At 43.4% G+C, this 18,132-nt stretch overlaps 2 protein-coding genes across 12 annotated transcripts; one reads left to right on the top strand and one right to left on the bottom strand.

Moving 5' to 3' along the window:
- Positions 1-1,001: 1,001 nt before the first annotated feature.
- LOC110471814 (ras-related protein Rab-18-B) lies at positions 1,002-6,657 on the bottom strand. Of its 2 annotated transcripts, XM_021532825.3 has the most exons (6): positions 6,412-6,657; positions 6,119-6,180; positions 4,198-4,270; positions 3,147-3,265; positions 2,182-2,248; positions 1,002-1,368 (listed from the first exon to the last, which is right to left on the bottom strand). In XM_021532825.3, the coding sequence occupies exons 1-6, from the start codon at positions 6,449-6,451 to the stop codon at positions 1,193-1,195; spliced, it is 537 nt and encodes a 178-aa protein (XP_021388500.1). In that variant the 5' UTR covers positions 6,452-6,657; the 3' UTR covers positions 1,002-1,192. The 2 variants fall into 2 exon arrangements, with proteins under 2 accessions (XP_021388500.1, XP_021388501.1); XM_021532826.3 differs by having other exon boundaries at positions 5,428-6,482.
- DUSP3 (dual specificity phosphatase 3) lies at positions 6,559-17,841 on the top strand. 10 transcript variants are annotated; one of them, XM_031507082.2, is made up of 4 exons: positions 6,559-6,581; positions 9,798-9,968; positions 12,115-12,341; positions 16,613-17,841. In XM_031507082.2, the coding sequence occupies exons 2-4, from the start codon at positions 9,883-9,885 to the stop codon at positions 16,816-16,818; spliced, it is 519 nt and encodes a 172-aa protein (XP_031362942.1). In that variant the 5' UTR covers positions 6,559-6,581; positions 9,798-9,882; the 3' UTR covers positions 16,819-17,841. The 10 variants fall into 10 exon arrangements, with proteins under 10 accessions (XP_031362942.1, XP_031362935.1, XP_031362936.1 ...); XM_031507076.2 differs by lacking the exon at positions 6,559-6,581 and adding an exon at positions 6,763-6,875; XM_031507077.2 differs by lacking the exon at positions 6,559-6,581 and adding an exon at positions 6,873-6,903.
- Positions 17,842-18,132: the final 291 nt, after the last annotated feature.

Consider the following 18,132-nt stretch of genomic DNA (forward strand, 5'->3'; position numbering starts at 1 on the left):
TTTTATGAAAATGATAAATGGCCAGATTGATCTCACCCTAGGTCTGTATTTCAGGTTACAAACAGATTTTTATATAAACATATTTAGAAGATTCAGATTTAAGTTAAAAAGCTAAGGGTCAGAATTTATTTAAAGCAAGGTTGCTATCATAACATCTTTAAATATTTTGAATGACTAGCAGTAAATAAAGCTGTATGTTTTATGATCTAACATAGTCTAATAGTAGAAACATGCATTAACAGAAGCAAGGCACAAGTTACAAACAAGATACACGTGAAATTTTCAGTTACTTTAATGTAAGCTAGCAAAATACAATATTGGCATTAAAAGTGTAAAAGATAAAAAGGTGACTTCATAGTGGGATGGGTGACAGACTCACCCTAGTGCAAAGTCTCCCACAGGCAACAATTTCCTGTGAAATTGAGTTTGACCAATTTCTGATAAAATTTTTATAAATTCTGATAAAACTTCCAGTTTTATCTGTGGTTACTGGAAGAGGACAAGGGTTTGCAGAGAACCTCAGTGACTGCAAAACCACAGCCATGGCATGAAACAGCCCAAAATGATGAGTGCATCTCATCCCTGATCCTCAGTGCAAAGAGAACAGCACAAGGTCACCTTCAGTGTCCTGCACTTTTCCTGAAAAGAGTTAAAATACAGATCCCCTCTTCATCACAGCCCTAAAATTAACCAGTAACTCAGCTTACTGGCTGGGGACATGTAGCAATTTTGACTTCTTAAAACCATCCAAAATCAGGAAACATCCTGATCAAACTCCTGCTGAGTAACTACATGAAGGTAACGTGGGTGCCTAAAAGCCTCCCATGCCATCCCAGGGGAGAGAAGCTTCTCAATAATATTCCAGAATTGAATACCACCTTATTTATGCTGAGGCACGAATTCCAGCAAAAGTCCACATTGAATGTTATATACTCTAAGCAGCACTATGATTTAAAGTGAAAAATCTGAGAGCTAGCAAAAAAAATACCTGCAGATAGCAGTTGTGCAAAAGAGGAGGAGAAACTGTATTTTATTAATGAATAAAAACGTATTTTGCTAATGAGTTTGTGTTCTGGATCTGCAAAGTTGATGGCACAGCAAACACAGCACAGATTGGTGCTTGGAATCCCATCCCCACCTTTCTTTTTTTCCCCAGGTCCCCTCCAGTCAGGCAGAACAGCCACCTGTACATTTAAATAAGTGCACAGGAGGCACCACAAAACCCTTTATGCTGCTGTGCTGATGATTCCATGAGCTGGACTCCTTTCTTTGCGGTGCCCTTATCCCAGAGATCTGGAGTCTGCAGGATCTTTATGACCAGTTCCTCAAAGGCATGTTGCACTCCATCCTCTGTCTTGGCACTGGTCTCTGAAGGAAGGGGGGAAAAAATATTTTATCTTATTTGCAGGGAGTATATTCCACTTAGGAAAAATTTATTTTGGGACCAGAGAGTTTTAATGAGTGAACCTCTTCTCCGTTCTCTCTTAAAGGTACACTTAAGTTGAACAGGATAAACAGAAATACATCCCAGACTGAAGTATCCCATTTTTCCACCAAAAAGAAATCCACAGTTCCCTATTTTCTCCATAATGGAGAAAAAGAAATTGTTCTCAGGTTGTGACAGCAAATCTAGAAGATAATTATTCCATAATAAAGCTGAGAAGCAAAGAATACAGAGGGAATTGCATGTTGTCCCCTCTGTGTTTCAATTTCTCCTAGAAATCTTTTCAAGAAGCTTTTTCTTTAGAAACTCAGTTTGTTCCCCACCATTATATCTTCACATTGTACATTTTATTGTTGCTCTAAGAATATTGTCTTTTATGTAGCTGCAACAGAAACTTGGAAATGAAAGATCAGCCACGGTCCTTGCAGACATCAGTAAGGAGGAAAATTTCAGTCTTCTGGGCTCTGAATTAAAAAATCCTGCTAGTTTCAAGAAAATATAAAATTCATGCCTGTACAGTATATGCAGTAAATCTGTTTCAGAGAAAAGTGCTCTGGTTGCAGTCAACACAGAAGCTGAAACCTACATCCCTGCAAGAAATTACAGCAAAAGGAATTAATCAGGTATTAAAAAAAAAAAGTAACAACCCATCAACCTGAAATACAATTGTACATTCGTGCTTGGCAATACCAAAATAAACATTGGAATGTGGAGGTTTTGGTCCCAGAGGTGCATACCTATAAAAAGCAGTGAGTGTTTCCTAGCAAGCTGGAGCCCTTCTTTTCTTTCTACTTCACGGTCAGGCTGCAGAGACAAATGAAAACCATGACTGAAATAAGCTACACTTGCCACTTTAAAAAAGTACCCAGAATAGCACCACTGAAATGACAAAACACCCTCAAAAATGAAGTTTTGTTGAAAGGAAAAGATGTCTGTGATATGTATTAATGAACTGGATCTTCTCACTCTATAGCTCACTGCCAGGCTGGCTGTTAGGGGGTCAAACTGAACAGCAGCAGCATCAAACCACAGAATCACAGAATCTCCTGGGCTGGAAGGGACCCACCAGGATCATCTGAGTCCAGCACAGCCCCAGAACCACACCATGTGCCAAACCAGCAGGAAATGAATGTGCTGCTGTGCTCTGAATCAAGCAGAAGCAGAAAGGCCCAGCAGTCAAGTCCAAAAAGCCCATCAAAAGTTCTGTAACTGGGCACACTGGGAGGGGCAGAGGAGAACCCAGCTCAGCAGAGCCACACTCAAATTTCCTCATTGCAAAGCAAGAGCAGAGCACCTCACTGTGCAGCAGGCATCTAAATGTGTCAGAAGAGCCCAGAAACAACCAGCAAGCAGTGCACCTCACAGCCATGCACAGAGCTGGGCTCCCCTTCCCCACCTCCTGTCCAACAGGGGCTGGGCAGAAAGCAGCAGCTGTGCTGCAGGCAGTGTTACACAGCAGGTTTTGGGCAGGCCCTTGCACCATCTTAATGGAATATCATCAATTGCATCTCTCCAGGAAAGCTCCCGTTAAATCTTTAACAATACCTGCTTCTAAAATGATTGAAGTGGAGCCTTCCCAACTGAGTAGCAGAGTGAATTACTTCCTGACACAACAAATGTGTTACAGCACTCACCTCACATTTACACACTGATAAATAAATAATCCAGGGAAGAGTGGAAAAGGATGCATTCCCAAACTGACCTTATCAGTTTTATTGCCAACCAACATCTTAACAGTGCTGCTGGAGGAGGTGTACATTTCCAGCTCATTCAGCCATCCTCCTATTCCTGTGAAAGTGTCTTTTCTTGTGACATCATACACTGAGAACAGAAGAAAAGGAGCTTAACAGCTGTAGAGTCTTGCACAATGTTTCTTTCCTTCATTGTGACAGAACTTGGTCCATCCACACTTCCTAACTAGTGCCTGGAAAAAACAAATGTACCAGGGAAATACAGAAAGGGGCATCAACCACACACTCCTCCCAGAGCTGGAACACGCTGGGCTGTGCTCACCCAAAGTCGCTTCAGGATTACAGAACACAAGCACCTCTGCAAGGGAAAATCAGATTTACCAACAGAAATATTCCCCCTGTTGGTAGTGCTGAATTGGGCTACACAGGATATTTTAAAATAGGTAATTTGTCATCTAATTTTATGTATAAGTACATGCACACACTGCTGCTAAAAGCATGGACCAAGCTAAAAGCTACTTTTAGGCACTGGTAAAAGTAACTGCATTTGCATAAATCACTAAGATTTAAAAATAATAGAAAGAATATTTTGTACAGTAAAGTTAAGGTTAGCCTTCACAAATCCTGAAAGGAAAAACCCTTTTGTTTTCTAATTGCTGGCTTTGCCTGTGTACAAACCTCGAGTCCTACCATAATCACAACAATCATATCAGTAGTTTCTGGAAAAAAAAACATCTTGGGGAAAAGAACACAACACAACCCCTGATTAGCCTTATTACCAGAAAACCACCCATGTAATAACTACAAAGCTAATAATTCATCTACTCAACAGCTTGCAGCATGACATCTCTGTCTTTTTAATTTAAAGTACTTTGAAGCAGCAGTATTTCCTGCCTGTGGTTTTGCATACTCAGTGTTTGAGCTAATGAGCAGTAATGTTGTAAAAACCATAATTATCCCTCTGATTATCTTAGATAACCTCCCTTTGCAAGGAAATGCACATTTAGGAGAAATAAAGACCAGGATTTCTGTAATCATGCTTTTCTTCCATTTATTTCATACCTAAAACAATCCCTTGAGCTCCTCGGTAGTAAGTGGGAGTCACTGCTCTGAAACGCTCCTGTCCTGCTGTATCCTACAGAGGGAGGGGGAAAAACCCCAAACACACGACAGCAAATACATTTAGAATTTTTTTTTTTAAAAATGGTATTTTAAATGAAACAAGCAAATTTAAAAATAAGCAAATTTAAAATTTTAAATTTTTAATCCTGAGCAGTAAGGATAAATGAAATCTTAAGATGTGAGAATGAGAAAAGCAGTCAGGAAACAGCAGCAGAAAATGGCTAAAGAGTGGGAGAAAAGCATGGAGAGGACCTGACTGTAAGTAAAAAGGATTAAAAGATACCTGTAACATGAGTGAGACAACAGCAAAGTAAAAAGGACTCCAGAGAAATACATAAAAGGCAAGCAGCCACACAGATGGGTGCAAATGCAGCTGAACTGAATGAGGTGAGGAATAACTGATTTTCCAGTGAGAGACTGCAGGAAAGGAGACTGAGAGGTCCCAAACATCTCCCTCTGCTCCTTTACCACAAGACAAATCTAGTTAGAAAGAACTACTTCAAGAACCTAAGCAGGCAATAAATTTAAAATCAGTAGTTTCATTCAATTATTACTGCAATATGTCTCACTTAAACTCATAAGTAAGTAAGGATAAGTGAGGTACTAAGTACAATATGAAATTCAAAACAAACAATAAGGAGGCAACAAGTCACACAAATACTATTTTTTGAAAATAATTTCTTTTTATGTACAGCTTACAATTGATGGACTAACAGCTACATTGTAATCTATTTATTCTTCGTTTTAAAAAAAAGGAAACTAAAATTGGGACTATACTTACCTAATTCAACCCATTGTTACTAGGGGGATTGTATTTTAGTCCCAATTACTTAATTAGTAATGGCATTTTCTTCCTCAAGTACCTATGACCATACACATAAAATCCCTCCTTCCTAAGGCTCTTTCATTCCACTTAGAAGAATTTAATGTTTGCTTTATATCATAAATAATCCTGATCACACAGCTGCAATCTGATTTCAGTCTGCAGATGCTGAAAATTCAGCATCAAGAAATTCAGGACAAATGCTTGAGGTTTCCTAGTTAATCTGAATCAACCTTTAAGCAGTTCAATAACAAGTTTGTGGGGTTTTTTTGGTGTGATTTTAACCAAAATAAAGCATCACATAGATTTGCTACACAGCCCCTACAGGCGATCACCCAGCTCCTTACCCAGAGCATCACCTTTCTCTGCTCGACTCCATTCCTGTGCTCCTGGCTCATGCAGGCACCTCTCTGCCACGGATGGGTTTGTCCATGCCTGAGGTGGGATTAACCCAAACAACCTTTCCTAAAATACCTTTCATGTGTACCACGGGCACTTTATCTCCATCCACTGTGTGCAGGGGGTCAGGCTGGGCAGGACCAGCTCGATTGCTGGAGTGTGCAGGTGGCCGCCTCTCACATGCTACAGCTTCAGAAGCTTTACACTCCCCAGAGCCTTCGAGAAACTGCAGCAAAGGGCACTCAGAGCCTCCACTGGAACGGAAGGAAGTCCCAAACCTTGACTAAGGAAGCCTTTGGAAGTGTTTTGTTTGTCTGCAGCTGCTGCTGTACGATCACAACACTCATTCTGCACACATTGTGGCCCAAGTATGTGGCCTAAGTGGCTGGATTTCAGCAGGCCCTGCGGGGTTTATTTTTCACACCACATCATGATTTCAGTTATCTGTTCCAGTCCTGTCCTATCCTGCTGAGTCTCCTTCACCTTTTTGGTTCATTTCCCTGTGAAAATCTCAAAATGCAGAAGACTTTAGCAAAGAGAGGAGGAGCAGGAAGGAAGCGAAGGTGAAAAAACCACAAAAAGCAGCTCTTGAAGCCTGTGCATCTCTCAAAACCTAACATAGTCTGGAACAACACCTACCCATATGGCCAGCTGTACTGCACGGCCCTCCAGCACCATCTTCTTCGTTTTAAAATCAACACCTAAGAGTTAGAAGGGGAGGCTCGTCAGAAGGAACCTCCGAATGCCCGCCCGGCATCCCCGCATCCGCAGGATCCCGGCTCCGGGCCCCAAAAACAAGCGCAGAAAGAAGGAGCCCAGCAGGAAGGAGCCCAGCAGGAAGGATCCCAGCAGGAAGGATCCCAGCAGGAAGGCGCCCAGCAGGAAGGCGCCCAGCAGGAAGGCGCCCAGCCCCGGGCGGACTCCGGGCTCACCGACGGTGGGTGTGAGGCGCGGCTCGAAGGCGCCGTCCATGAACCTCCGCAGGAGGCTGTGGGGAGAGAAAGGGCGGCCTCAGCGCGGGGCTGCGCTCGGGGCCCCGCGCGGGCCGCGGCAGCACCTGGACTTCCCCACGCCGCTGTCCCCGACCAGCAGCAGCTTCAGGGTGAGCCCCGGGCTCGGGGTGCGGCCTGCGGGCTCCATCCCGCAGCGCTCCGGCCGCCGCACGCCGCTCCCGGCCCGGCGGCGCCGCGGCCCCGCCTCTGAGGCGGCGGCCGGGCCGGGCGGGGCGGGAGCGGCCGCAGCGCCAAGGGCGCCTGGCGGGCGGAGGCGCGGCCATGGGCGATTTCCAGATCTCGGTGGAGGAGCTGAACGAGCTCCTGTCGAACGAGAGCGGCTGCTACAGCCTGCCCAGCGCGCACAGCAACGAGGTGGTGCCGCGCATCCACGTGGGGAACGCGTGAGTGCGCCCGAGCGGGGCCGGGCGGGTGCGGAGCGGGGCCGGGCCGGGCCGGGTGCGGGGACGGAGGGGCCGGGCCGGGTGCGGTACCGGCGTTCCGAGGGCCGGGCCGGGCCGGGCCGGGTGCGGTGCCTGGAGGGGCCGGGCCGGGTGCGGTGCCCGGGCTGGGCCGGGTGCGGGGACGGAGGGGCCGGGCCGTGCTGGACCGGGTGCGGTACCGGGAGAGGCCGGGCTGGGCCGGGCCGGGCCGGGCCGGGTGCGGTGCCGGCGTTCCGAGGGCCGGGCCGTGCTGGACCGGGTGCGGTGCCCGGGCCGGGCCGGGTGCGGTACCGGGAGAGGCCGGGCCGGGTGCGGTGCCGGCGTTCAGGGGCCGGGCCGGGCCCTGAGGCGCAGCGCGGTCACCGAGCAGCTCCCGGCGCTTCGGGCCGGGGGCAGTCCGGCTGCAGGACGGGATCTCAGCGAGCCCTGCGGGGTTTATTTTTAGTTTTTACACCACGTCATGATTTCAGTGATTTGTTCCAGTCCTATCCTGCTGATTCTCCTTCCCTTTTTTGGTTCATCTCCCTGTGAAACTCGGGATTTTTTTTTTTTTTTTTTAATTCATATATAGTATACCGGGGCCCTGTTCTTACTTTAGGTTTGTACCTCCTACAGGTCAAGATCGTAGGTTGTCACTAACTTATTCCTAAGGCAAACCAAATTATATTTGTTACTGCAGGTGCTGGACATGTACGTGTAGAAATGGGACTGAAATCACTCAGTAGACAGCCACCACCTCCTTCATATTTGTATCATTTTCCTGGAGAAAAGGAAGTCATAACTTGCAAGCTGATTTGTGCATTAAATAATTTAAAAATAACTTCGAAGATAGATAGCTACTACAGAGTAGTGTTTGCAATTGTTCAGTATGGATTTTAATATATTCACCTGCAAGCGTGTCTCAGAACAGATAATGCATGTATAAGGTGCACAGTGGGAAATCTCTGTCTAGTACAAATCTTGACCATTGAGAAAGACTTTTTATGTAATTGGAGACAAACAGAAATATCTGAAGCACCAGTGCAGTTTGTAGCACAGGAACAGTTTAGCTGGTAGTTGGATAAACAGAAAACATGCAGTTGTATTGTCAGTGTTTCTAAAAGAATGCTGAAAAATTGTGGAGAGCAGCTAAAACTAAGAAATAACTTTGTGGCTCAAAAAAACTATTGCACAATTGGAACAGATAATCTACTTAATTTGTCAAGACTGAAGAGACAATAATATCTTTGAAGCATCCACAGAGAGTTAAGGTAATGCTGAGGTCTAGTTGAATAGGTGGATTTCCATTAAGATTTGGTCACTGCATGGTGAACTTTGATATTCTCTAACTGGAAATAATATTAATTCTTAAGGGGATGTTTTGTATCAAGTGGAGTTGAGGTATATTCTGCATTGAAGCAGCATTTGCTATATTAGTCATTCTGAAAGAATATAAATTTCCAGCATAATTTTGAGCTTAATGTCCAGGTTTTTTACTTTTGCTGTGTGTGTAATTTACGGTCACATTTTAGATAACAAGCAACAGAGATTTTATAACAATAAAACTCCACAGAGCAGCCAGAGTAGGGGGATTGGAATGCCAACATGTGAAATGCAAGCAATAGAATTTGAACAGGAACTCAGATAAAAATTCAAACCTCTTGAGTGAGATACAGAAACTTCTGTTGGTTACATTTTAGAAGGTTTTGTATAGTAGTGCTGCTATCTCTCCTTTAGAGTAGCTCATCTTTAGATAAAAATGACAGCAAAGAGACATTGAGGCTGATGAGGTTAAATTGGGTCACAGTGTAGAATAACAGTATCTGTCAAGAGAATTCAAGTTGCAGAAAGAGCCAAAGTAATGGATCTTCCAGGCAATACACAAAATTCAAAATTAATGAAAATACAGAGATAAAATGATAAAATATTTTTAAATTATGGGTTTCCATATTACCATAGGCAATTCTGACCTCTCAAGATCAGACAAAATTTGTGAAGATAAGAGTAAAAATGTTATACCCCTAAAACAAGAATTGTGTAGGTGATAGACTAGCGCAATTATATCTTTTTCAAACAGTAACAAAATAACAATTTGGGATGCACTGCAAAGTGCACATCATGTTGTGTTTCTTTGTAAGTGATGTGTTCCAGTGTAGCATCTTAATCTGACCAGAAGGGTTGGACAGAATTCATTTTTATCAGGGCTGCAGGTGACACAAAAATGGGGACAAGAGGGAGCACTCAGCACACTGGAGGGTGGGAGATTTTTATCCAGAGCACCCATTCTTGTGAAAAGCAGTGTTTTACCTGAAAATGGGCAGGCTTGGATTTCTGAACTGCTGACTAAGGGAAATTGTTTGTGGGGGTTTTTCCCAGATGCCTGGGAACCTGTAATGGTTCTGGCCTTGTCTCCAGAACTGTATTTGGTAAAAATGTTCTGGTTTTGAATGCCCAAGCTTACTTTTTCTGTCTGCTTTGATGTATGGGGATAACACATAAAGCAATTATTTGTTCTTAATGTGCTAGAAGTGCAGGTGTGTTGTAAGGAGTATGGAGGGCATTCTCCCAAAATTAATATTAAATTCAGTGACTCTAAGGGAAGTGTTGGTAGGAAAACAATTTTGCATGGACAGGACAGCGCCAATTAAAATGTGCTAATAGGCTGGCATTTTTTGCCATTAAAAACTTGGTTTATTTGTTTATAATTCCATATGCCAGTAGTTGATAGCCTCGTGTAGCCTAAATTGCTGATGAATGGTTCTCCAAAACCTATGTTTTGTCTGTGGCTGGTAAAATAATTCATCTCTATTCAAAATAAACACTTCTTACTGGTGTTACTCACAGGATAAGGAACTCTAAATCTCCCATATTGAGAATGGACGAGATTCTGTGGTTTTTTTTCAGGAACCAGATGAAGCTGATGTTAGCATCTCTCTGCTATTTGAAGGAGCTAGCATTTCAACATCCAACATGATGCAGCTGGAATGAAATGTTAAGGATGAGAGAGATCCAAGGACTGTTTGGAAAGGGAGAAACAAATGGCATACAAATTCTCTCTTTTTCACCTCTAGCTGTGTAAGAAAATCATCTGTAAAATCTGCAAAAATCATTCACTGGGAATGAGTTTGCCTCCAGGGAAGCCAGTCTGTTGCCACATTCACCCATGATTTCAGGATGGGAGTCCTGTTGATGCTGAACAGTCATATACATGCTGATCTATATATTGTTAATTAAACCATATTCTCACCCTACTAAGCATAGGAACTCACTGCTGAATTAACACTTTTTGGTTTGGCCTTGCTCTGTAGGATTTTTGTGTTGAAAGCAGAATTCTCCAGGCACTGAAACTTCTCCCCTGGCACAGATGATGTCCTGCCAGATGGAAAATCTGTCAGCATTTGTTTGGGTAATGAAGTCTTACAAATATTTGGTTCATTGCCATAGATGCTTGGCACAGACAGCAGAAAATGTAGAAGCTTCAGTCATGCATAAATCTTCATCTGCTTTCACTAGAATTTAAGGGGTGTGCAGTCATCAGGAAGAAAGGAATGCTCAAGATGTTCATGGCCTTGAATTACATCAAAATTGTGAGTGAATGCATTCAGAGATTCATATAGATGTCAACTGACTGATTTGGGTGTTTAAGTTTTTAGATTACCTAAGTGTCCAGCAAAATGCCCTGGATGTATTGCCATCTCACAGAAACCTGTCCAAAATGATACTGCACAAATGCTTATCTGGAGTTCAGCTTAATATTAAGACCTCTTTACGAGTTGAGCTGTAGGGAGGTTTTAAAAAATATTTCTGTTTCCATATCCAGTTAAATACATACTGAAAGCTGATTTTAAAAACAACCTGTCTTTTCACACAGTGTGCAGGAACTGATTTATCCTTCAGCTCAAGCTTTCTGTCACATCCTGCTAATGCTGACCAATGGGGCTTAGATTTTACTGGGAGACCAGTGATGTGATAAAATATGTGGGGTTTTTTTCTTCCCAGGAAAATGAGGCAAATGTTGCAACTGACATGGAAATAATCAGACTCAGAATGAAAAGTAGTGGGATTATGGCAAAAAGGAGTTAAAGCTCTCCTGATATCACTTAATGGTTAGCTCCTCTTACTGTAGATTGCATGCCAGGGCACAAGCAGGCACTGGTGCATGGTCAGCTGTGTTACTGAGCAGATGGGTTCTTTGCCTTTGTGCATCCTGGAGCTTTTATCAAAGCTTATGGCATTATTACTGGATCTAATTAATTGCCATCATCAAGCCTGAAAGGCATGAATATTATCATCCAGCTCAATTATTCACTAATATGGTAGGTGACTTTTAGCCACCTAAAGATGGAAGCTGGTAGTTTTGCTACAACTGGGAAAACTGAGGAGTTGGAAAGGACTTAGCTGACCTAAAAGTTCTGAATGCTTTCTTAAGCACTTCAGCATCTTAACCATCACTCATCTGGAGTCTTTCACATTCAGATACTGATTTCAGCTGAAAATTGTAACACTTGTGATGGGAGCACTGAGTCTCAAAGACTGAATGATATCTCTGTGTTGCTGGCCTCTGCATAGCCTTGACAGATCTTTCCATGCCTTCAGAGATGTTGAATAGCACAGGGCATAGGACTACACCTCTTAGTAGCCCTTAGATGAGCCTTTTGAATATTTAAGTAACATTTACTCAGTCACTTTCTTCCTGTGGCCTGATAAGAAGTCAGTGCTGTTTCACAGTGTTTAAAATTGCCCCCTAAAATGTCAGTTTGTCTGGGCTGCCTGCTAAAGTACCAAGTACTGCTTATCAAGTTCTGCAACACTGGTACCTGACAGTGGAGGCTTTTTATAACTGGTTTTTAAAATATTTTATGTGGATAATAATTAATCTTAGAAGTTCATGTGTTAGCATCTTCAGTATTTTCCTACTTGGGTCAGAATTTTATGTTCAGAAAGTTAGAATTTTATGCCATGGTGGGATCTAACAGATGCAAATTCACTTTCATGTGTGCATTCCTCAGTTGTCAGCCAAGGAAGCAGCATTCTCTCATGCACAAGTAGTGACCATGGCTCTGAATGTTTTTGTGAATTTATAACCTGTAGCAAATTCACTTTTGGGCACGGCATATTGGCATCTATTAACAGAAAAATCAAAGGGTTTGGTTATCAATACCTAAATACTGTGATGATTCACCAAATTCTAATCATTTTCTTGATGCTTTTTGTCATGCAGGTTCATAGCCAAGAACATTACGAGGCTGCAGCACCTGGGGATAACCCATGTTCTGAATGCAGCAGAGGGGAAATCATTCATGCATGTGAACACTAATGCAGAGTTCTATGAAGGCACAGGCATCAGATACCATGGCATTAAAGCTAATGATACACAGGAATTCAACCTCAGCCGCTATTTTGAGGAGGCAGCTGATTTTATTGACAAAGCCCTTTCCCAGAAGGATGGTAAGGCAAACTGAAATACCTTTCTACCATGTTTTCTGTGCACTGCATATGTTTCTTAGAGATTTGCTGTTTAAAATGCTTCTTTGCTCTTATTATCTACAGAACAACCAAGTGAAAAATTCAGATAAAGGCCCTGAATCAAAGGCACAAGAATGCACAATAAGACAGTTTTATCTTGTGTAGGTCTCCAATACATGGCAAAGGGAAGTCTGTCACTGTAGGGGTGACTTTGAAATGGGAAACAGCTGCTGCATCTTATTATAGTTTCTTTCTGGAAAGAGATGGTTTTACTCTTCCTTTAGAAATGTTAAATCACATTTAAAATATTCTTCAAAAATATAAGTTAAGAGTCTAAAAGTTGTTTAAGCACATTAGAAATTACAATGTAAAGACAAAAGTAATATAAGTTATAGAAGTACTAAATAGTAGTCACATAACCTGTTACATGGGTTTTTTTCCAAATGTACAGTAAGAATACAGATTGCCACCTTACAGTTTTTAGTACATGAAGTCATGACATTGTTTTATGTGTTGATTGCCTCTATTTCCCAGGATTGCAGGAAAGTTGGAGGTTATATTTGCAATGTTGTTTATTGCCACATTTCTCTGTAGCGTGTTTCCTCAGAGCAGAAATCCTAGGACACAGTGCAGTGGGACAGATGGTGTTTGTGTTGTCTAACTATTTCAACATTCCAGTTATTTCTACACATGCTTAATTTCCTTCTTGCTTCGTGACTGAGCATTGAATTGGAGCAATGAGAACTCCCACAGTTCTAGAATCTTTCTCTGAAATGGGCAAAGGGGTTCTGGAGCTGTGACGTGGGTTTTAACAGATGGAAATAAATTCTACATCCACTTTGGTGGAGTATGAAAAATTCTAAAAATTAAATGCAACTCTTGCGGTTAGCATTGTGACTCTCTGAAACAGGCTGAAGAGGAGAGAAGGGTTTGCTGTGCCATGACTGCACCTGCTCAGTTTAATCTCAGTAGTTTCAGGGTCAGTGAATTCAGAGTCAGTCTGGATTTGCAGCAGTTCATTTACTGATTCTTTCAGTCTTAGCAGTTGTTTACCACACCCACCACTGTTTTTTTAATGTGGAAACAAAGAGAAATCTTGCAGCTGGGTGATGCTGGAGTCAGTTTTAAGATTACCTGGCTACTGCAAATTGTTAGTTTTGTTTGACATTGAAGTGTAGAGTCGGGATAGTGAAGAGAAGAGGAATATAATAGTGTTCTCCTTCAATTTCATTCTAGTGTGCAGTGCCTGCAGGTCTGGAAGGCAGCCCTTCAGTCACTGCCTTTCACAGAGAGAGGCTAAAAACCTTTTTGCTGCTGACCACTTGCTGAAAAGGCAATTCTCTTCCATGTATATAATCAAGAATCTCTAAATTTTGCTAATTTATGACTACAGACTCTCAAGAAATTTTGAGAATTATTTTAGCTCTTTTACCATGATTTGCCTTGAGCTGAGAAGCTTTTGCTGTTTAAGGCAAATGTGGTAACAGGATTTCTGTTGGTGTGATTCAAAGCAAGTTGTAATTATGATAGGAGTGTGTGTGTATGGTTCAGCTGTTTTCTTGTCTCAAGAAACAATTTAGAGAGTAGATTGGGACCACATGTCCCACTACATTTGGGAGGGAGAAAATTTCTGGAAAAGCAGGTCAAAGAGGAAGAAGCTGAGAAACAATACAGTCAGGTTAGATCTCTCAAAGGGAGCACTGGCCTGCTTTTTTATTTTTGGATACCTCACTGTAGGATTTCCCCATGTGGTGGGTTAACCTTAGCTGGACGCCAAGTGGCCACCAAGCCATGCCAGCACATCCCTGCCTCAGCTGGACAGGGGAGAAAAATAAAACAAAAGGCTCATGGCTCAAGATAAGGGCAGGGAGATCACTCAGTAATTACCATCACAGGCAAAAGAGACTCAGCTTCAGGAAGTTAATTTTACTTAATGCAAATTAATTCAGAATAGGGTAATGAGTAACAAAATCAAACCTTAAAAGACCTTCTCTCTAACCCCTCCTTTCCACGTTCAGCTTCATTCCCTATTTCTCTGTCTCCTCATGCCAAGCAGTTCAAGGGGACAAGGGAGTGGGGATTGCAGTCAGTTTATCACATGTTTTTAATGAACACACACCTTCCTCTTCATTCTCTTCCCCTGCTCCAGTCTCACTCACAGGAGACATCCAAGAACTTCTCCAAGTTGAGGCCTTCCCAGAGGCTGCAGCTTTGCATTACCTGCTCCAGCTGGATCCCTTCCTCCATGGGGCACAGTCCTCCAGGAGCAGTTTGCTTTAGTGCAGGGCTTCCACAGGCTCACAGATTCTGCCTGAAAACATGTTCCAGCATGTGTTCCTCTAGCCATGGAGCCACAGGTCCTGCTCCAGTGCTGCCTTCCCATGGGTCCTGGCCTCCTCTGGGCATGTCCCTGGCTCTGGCACTGGCATGGGGTCCCCCACGGCTGCAGGGGTGTGGCTGCTCTGCTCTGGACCTGCATAGATTGCAGGGGGACAGCCTGCCTCACCTTGTCCTCCCCACAGGCTGCAGGGGATCTTCTCTGCTGGGCCTGCAATTCCCTCCCCTCTTCTGCCTTCACTGACCTGGGTGTCTGCAGAGTTTTTTTCACATATTCTCACTCCTCTCATTCACCTGCTCTTGTGCTGCAGGTTTTTTTCCCCCATGTTAAATATGTTACCCCAGAGGTGCTGCCACTGTCACTGGATCCAGCTGGCTCTGGCTCTTTGGGACACAGGGGAGGCCTCTGGCATCTTCTCACAGAAGGCACCCCTGTGGCACCCCCACCACCAAAATGTTGCCATGCAAACTCAGTCCAACCCACCTCGTATGTGGAGTCAGCTGGAAGCATTTCATTGGTGCTGACAAACAGCATGGTTAGAGGTTTCTGCCTCTTGTCTCTGTAGAGGAGGCAGCTTCACCTACTTGAGTGTTGGTGTGGCCTCATAAATAGCCAAAATAGTGGCCAGGTGTGATTCAGCATGGAGTTAGTGGAGCAGAAAGGCTGCTGGATATCTTTGAAGAGATGCAGTATATGCCAAACAGCATATTTATTTTCAGTGTATTTTAAACTTCATTTATTTATACTCTTTGGTACTGGTCCCCTTTAGGGGCAAAGCTTGTCAAACCCAACAAAGACTGGAGAAATGCAGTGAATAGACATAGTTTGACTCTTGTGATAGAGCAAAATCTGTTTCAGTGAGATTGTTTGACATGCAACCTATTTTTCTTTCTTTTGCATTACCCTTGCCCACAGACTGTAGCTACTTACTACTGTGAACACCTTTCTTCCAACTGCAGCATGTCTCCTGTAGCATTTCAGCTCTCAGGCTGTGAAAGGGCTGTTATCAATGCACTGCATATCCTGGCTATTTCCTGTAACATTGTGGGGTTTAGGTGGTGCTTGCTGCTACCTCTATCTTACTCCCCAGTAAGCATCTCCTGTGGAAAAGCAGCTTGGGTAAGCATCCAGGCAAAGCAGTCAAGTCCACACACCACACTCACCTGTCAGCAAAGAGAGGCAGAAGGGCTTTTTGTATGGTCAGATCCAGTGAGGTTTATTCCAGCAGGCCAAAGGGGAACCAGAAAAAGACAGACTATGTGCTCTGCACAAGGTTAATTAGGGAAGGGCACAGGGTGGCACAAAGGGGATTGGCTTTCAGGGAAGATGGGGCCGGCCACCAAGGTACCACAACCAAGGAGGAGACGGAAAGGAGAAACCAGGAGAATTTGGGATTTATGGGGAAAGGAAGTAGGATGGATCAGTGTTAAGCAAGAGTCCATTGTGAGGTTTTTTTCTGGCTGCCCAAGTGGGAAGAAACTATGGTAAGTCTCTCCAAGGCAATGCTCTGGGGATTTTCCTGAGGGGGAAGGATTCAGAGGATTCCACAACTCCCCTGTTCTTTCTTATTATGAAGAACTTCTGCAGATACTTAACAAAACAGGGAAACATGAGTAAAACAATAAAAACAATGATTACAATAAAATAAATTCCTTCAATAAAAGATGAAACCCATCTTGTCTAGAAATTTAATTGATCCAAACTGAGTTCTTCTCCACCTTTAAGTCCTTTACTTGTTCCCTCATTTAATGAGTCAGATGAGTCCTTTACTCATTCTCTCAGCTTCTGGCTGCTTGCGTGGATAGATTCCGAGTGTGAGGAAAGGCTGAGGCAGCACATCCCTTCGAAGTCTTGGCAGCCATATCCACGAGCAAGCAGCACAAAGTCTGTCATTCCTGCGGCTGTCTCCCTGCAGGCCAGGTGCTGGTGCACTGCCGGGAGGGCTACAGCCGCTCGCCCACGCTGGTCATCGCCTACCTGATGCTGCGGCGGGGCATGGAGGTGCGCAGCGCGCTCTGCGCCGTGCGCCAGCAGCGCGAGATCGGCCCCAACGACGGCTTCCTGCGGCAGCTCTGCCAGCTCAACCAGCGCCTGCTCGGCGAGGGCAAGCTCAAGCCCTAGGGCACAGCACCGCAGCCTCTGTGCCCGAAGTTCCCAGAGCTTCAGGGGATGGCTGAGGCGCTTCAGAGACGCCAGTTTCAACCGCCGGGCTAAAGCGAGGTGGAATTCCTGCGTGTCTAGTGAAAGAACCTTTGGAACTCTGGGGTTCTTTCGAGATGGGACAAAACTGTGTCGTTGTTTGGAGCTGTTGCCATAAAGAGATGTTTTTAGAGGGATTGCTTCAGTGATAAGAGCCATCTTCACATTGCAGACTCCATAGCGTATGTGGTTTGCATTGACATGGAAAGTGATACATGTAAGCTTTGTCTTTAGTCTCACCAGTTCCCAAAAGTCCCAATACATCTCTTCACTCACTCTTAATAAGAGCACTGTAATTTGTAAAGCTTATTTTTCATGCACACAGGTGCCTAAAGTTTGAATGTAGGAGCTTCAAGGAATGGGAAGCATATGTACAAATGCACAGATGCATTCACTTGGAAAATAAAGTGCATGCAGTGTTTTGTGTGGATTTATGCAATTCACAGTGTGAGAGTAAAGCCATGCAGAGCTCATGCTTGATGCACCCTGTCTTTCCAAGATTAAGTTTTTATCTCTTCTGTTACGTTGGACACAAAATAGTCTGCTATTAAATGCTCTTTTATTTTGAAATCATACTAGAAAAAAAATGTCAAGAGCAAATGCTGAGGGAAGAACTTGAACAAGGAAGAAATAATATTAGTATTTAGAAGTGCTTGTGGTGGATGTATAATTAAGTCCTAAGTATCCTAATATAATGCCTTTCAAAGCTTGTATGGAATTACAGTGTCTTTATCTCTTCTTTAAATCACTGTTTAGTGACAGAATAGAACAACCACACGTGGATTACTTCCAGCACAGGTGTGCTTACAAAGCAGTTTGCAGAAGAACACTCTTGACTTCTTGGATTGCTTGCATGGTATCATTAAATAAAAATGAGCATTGTAATGTACCACACTGTATAGGAAATATTGACATTCTATTCAAATAAATAATGACTTGATTGCATTTACTACAGATGAAATGAGTCATTGCAGTGTTGGGAGAGGGAGCTGTGTTTGCACTGTGCCTGACTTAGTGTGTGAATGTGTACTGTGAGTTACTGTGAGTTACAGCACTGTATTCATGCAAATGATCTCCCACTGCAAACTGGAATTGGTTAAACCATCACAAACCAGGGTGGCTGTTCCATTCTCACGTGTGCTTTAATGTAGTTCTACAATGAAAAATCTCAGCACTGTTTTAAACAGAAATACTGACACAGGTGGTCCCAGGTGTAGTTTGGTCTATTCAGTGCAG

The sequence above is a fragment of the Lonchura striata genome, chromosome 25 (assembly GCF_046129695.1).
Source record: "Lonchura striata isolate bLonStr1 chromosome 25, bLonStr1.mat, whole genome shotgun sequence".
Taxonomy (NCBI): domain Eukaryota; kingdom Metazoa; phylum Chordata; class Aves; order Passeriformes; family Estrildidae; genus Lonchura; species Lonchura striata.